The 3,237-nt window shown below is 45.5% G+C and overlaps 1 protein-coding gene across 1 annotated transcript; it reads left to right on the top strand.

Moving 5' to 3' along the window:
* The first annotated feature begins 2,304 nt into the window (after positions 1-2,304).
* On the top strand, positions 2,305-3,237 carry LOC129402447 (olfactory receptor 2G3-like). The gene has a single exon (XM_055129049.1). The coding sequence runs from the start codon at positions 2,305-2,307 to the stop codon at positions 3,235-3,237; it is 933 nt and encodes a 310-aa protein (XP_054985024.1).

Genomic DNA, 3,237 nt, shown 5'->3' with positions numbered 1-3,237 from the left:
CTATTATTATTTGGAATTTTCCCCCAACAATCAGACCTGCCGAAAAGGCATCATTAGATCATATGTTTTCTATGGCTGATAACGAAGAGCATATGATGTCGCACAGCCATGAGAGCAGCCGCGTGGTTTTGAAATTCTGGTATTTTAGTAATTAAGTCCAGAGCTATTTCTGCCAGCAGTCGCTGTGTTCCGAGACTGGGTTGTGTGTTTGTGTGCCTCTAGGATCATGGCTGTTCAGGAGCGGAAGACCATTCACGGGAGGCTGCTCGGGGTCCAGTTTGGGTGGGAAGCAGGGCCTGTTCTGCCGCCCCTCCCCCATCACAAGATTTCCTGTGCACTCCATCACTGCAAGCTCCTACATCTCTGTCCAATTGAAAGGTGGCAGTTGCCATGCTGCGCAAAGGGAAAAGCCTGAGAACATACAAAAACCCTTCCCCTACCGGGGAGGCATGGGGCCATAGCTTAGTTCAAGTCCAGGAGCATGTCTGCCAGCAGCCGCCACATTCTGAGATTGGTCTGTGTGGCTCTGGGGTCATGGCCACTCAGAGGGGAAGGAGCTATTTCTAAATGTCTTTTTCTGTACATCAGGAAAGGTTTGGAGAAATAGTCCTGGTACCCACATACCGGATCCATGTTAGTAGAAGCTCAGTGTTGCAGGGATTTTATCTCCAGCAGGCGGGAGACAGCACCTTCTCCATCTGGGACACCCTAGTGTTATCAGCCGGGTCTTGGGTCTGGAGCATTCTCCAGTGTATGGTGCCCGCCGGCCAGTATTCTTCACTCTGAACTTATTGTTTTTAATTTGACTATTTTTTGGGATTTGGTTTACACCTGGTGGTGCTCAGGGCTTGCACCTGGCTCTGTGTTTAGATATAAATATTGGGAGACCATCTGGGCTGTGGTGCCAGGAAACAACTGGGTCAGATGCATGCAAGGTAAGTTCCTAAAGCCCTGCATGTCTCTCTGGCCCAAAGTTTATTAATATTATTTATTTTTTTATTTTATAAAATAGTTCACAATATTTGATTACATTTAAATTCAACCACCAATCCTCCACCATTACACATTCCCACAACCATATTTTGGATATTTCAATTCAGAACCCTAGCCCCTGTCCCAAAGAGAACTGAAATAATATGTTTAGTATTGTTTCTAACGAAAACCCCACTGAAAACACTCCAAATTGTTTCCTTAAAAGGAAGAGTGTGAAGATTGTTGTATTTCACCCAGGGGCCATTAAGCCCTTCTATAAGAGGTCACTAACATGTTGTTAAAGGTTGAGCCTTGTGGGCATATATATAAGTATATATATTTTATATATGTATATATATATGTGTAAGGGCTGGAGCGATAGCACAGCAGGTAGGGAGTTTGCCTTGCACACGGCTGACCAGGGTTCAATTCCTCCATCCATCTCGGAAGCCCAGCAAGCTACCGAGAGTATTTCGCCCACATGGCAGAGCCTGTCAAGCTCCAAGTGGTGTATTGGATATGCCAAAAACAGTAACAAGTCTCACAATGGAGACATTACTGGTGCCCACTCGAGCAAATTGATGAGCAATGGGATGACAGTGACAGTTCACAGTGACAGAATTATATATTTGTAAAAGAAATATGCCTCTAAGATTGGTTGCCTCCTACTTTGTACCACAACAGTGTGGTGCAGTGCTCTTGGAGTCCGGGTGGCGTGGAGTATGAAGTGTCCAGGAATAGGTTCACTCATGCTTGAGGCTGAGCCTAAGTGTGTGGAGAGCGGCCAAGAGCTGAAAGCAGTTGAGTTCTGGAGGTTTTCAGCTGCCAGGGCTTGGTCCCTTGGGGCAGGAAGGGGTCTCACTCGTCCCCCTCCGGGTGCCCGGAGTGAAATAACCTGGCATGAGGTCCAGTGAGTCCATATGGCGAGTGTCATGTTCTGCTCCCTTCTGGGAGAGAAGGACATGGACTCTGGGTGGTGGCCCATAATGAATTATCTGGCGCCAGTCAGAGGTGGCTTATGGGCATCACTACTGAGTGGCCAGAGATAGGGGATACCCAAACATTATTTTAAATCCTTTAGTTTTTGCCTGTCTTTTTAATCAAAATATTTGTGCATTACTGTACATATATATCTTCCTTTTCTTCCTCCTCTACTAGCAAAATTGTATAAATCAAACCTGAAGCTTTAATGATAATTATCACGGAATAATTATCCTTGATAAGGAACAGGAAATGGATCTAATGTGTATTGAGACAAAACAATAATATAAAGAATACTTTTTTTGAAAAAATTTCCTGTGTCCATATTTTCTTTTTTATCCCAACAGATCAATGGAACAAAACAATGAAACAGATGATGGATATTTTATCTTGCTTGGATTCTCAGACCAGCCCCGAGTGGAGTTCATCCTTTTTGTCGTGGTTTTGGTTTCCTACCTTCTGACGATTGTTGGGAACTCAGTCATCATTCTGGTTTGCCGTCTGGATGTAAAACTCCAGACACCCATGTATTTCTTCCTCACCAATCTCTCCTTACTAGACCTGGGCTTCACAACCAGCGCTGTCCCTCAGTTACTGTGGAATTTGAAGGGACCAGCCAAGACCATCACCTGGACTGGCTGTGCCATCCAACTCTATGTGTTCTTGTCCCTTGGTACCACGGAATGCATCATCCTCACTATCATGGCATTTGATCGCTATGTGGCTGTGTGCAAACCTCTCAATTACACCACCATCATGCACCCCTCCTTCTGCAAGGCCCTAGCTGGAGTAGCTTGGGTGAGTGGAATAGGAAATAGTCTCATCCAAGGCACCATCACCCTTCGGCTTCCTAGATGTGGGCGTCACCGCCTGGATCACTACTTATGTGAAGTGCCTGCCATAGTCAAGTTGGCATGTATTGACACACATGCAAATGAGGTTCAGCTTTTTGTTGCCACACTAGTTCTCATCCTTATTCCTATGTCACTGATACTGCTCTCCTATGGCCTCATTGTGCAAGCAGTGACAAAACTGAAGTCAGTCCAAGCTTGGCGCAAGGCTCTTGGGACCTGTGGCTCTCATCTGATAGTGGTGTCCTTCTTCTTTGGGACCAGCTCGGTCATATACATCAAACCACAGAAGTACTACGGCTATGTCGATGGGAAGTTCCTTACACTCTTCTATGGAGTTTTAACTCCCACCCTCAACCCCCTCATATATACTCTCAGGAATAAGGATGTGAAGGGAGCTCTGAGAAGACTGTTGAGAATAGATGAAAAGTGA

The sequence above is a fragment of the Sorex araneus genome, chromosome 2, assembly GCF_027595985.1.
Source record: "Sorex araneus isolate mSorAra2 chromosome 2, mSorAra2.pri, whole genome shotgun sequence".
NCBI lineage: Eukaryota > Metazoa > Chordata > Mammalia > Eulipotyphla > Soricidae > Sorex > Sorex araneus.
This window is presented reverse-complemented; position numbering and strand designations above follow the sequence as displayed.

Coding starts and splice junctions, on each gene's coding strand:
- LOC129402447 (XM_055129049.1), top strand. CDS start 2,305: ATGGAACAAAACAATGAAACAGATGATGGATATTTTATCTTGCTTGGA.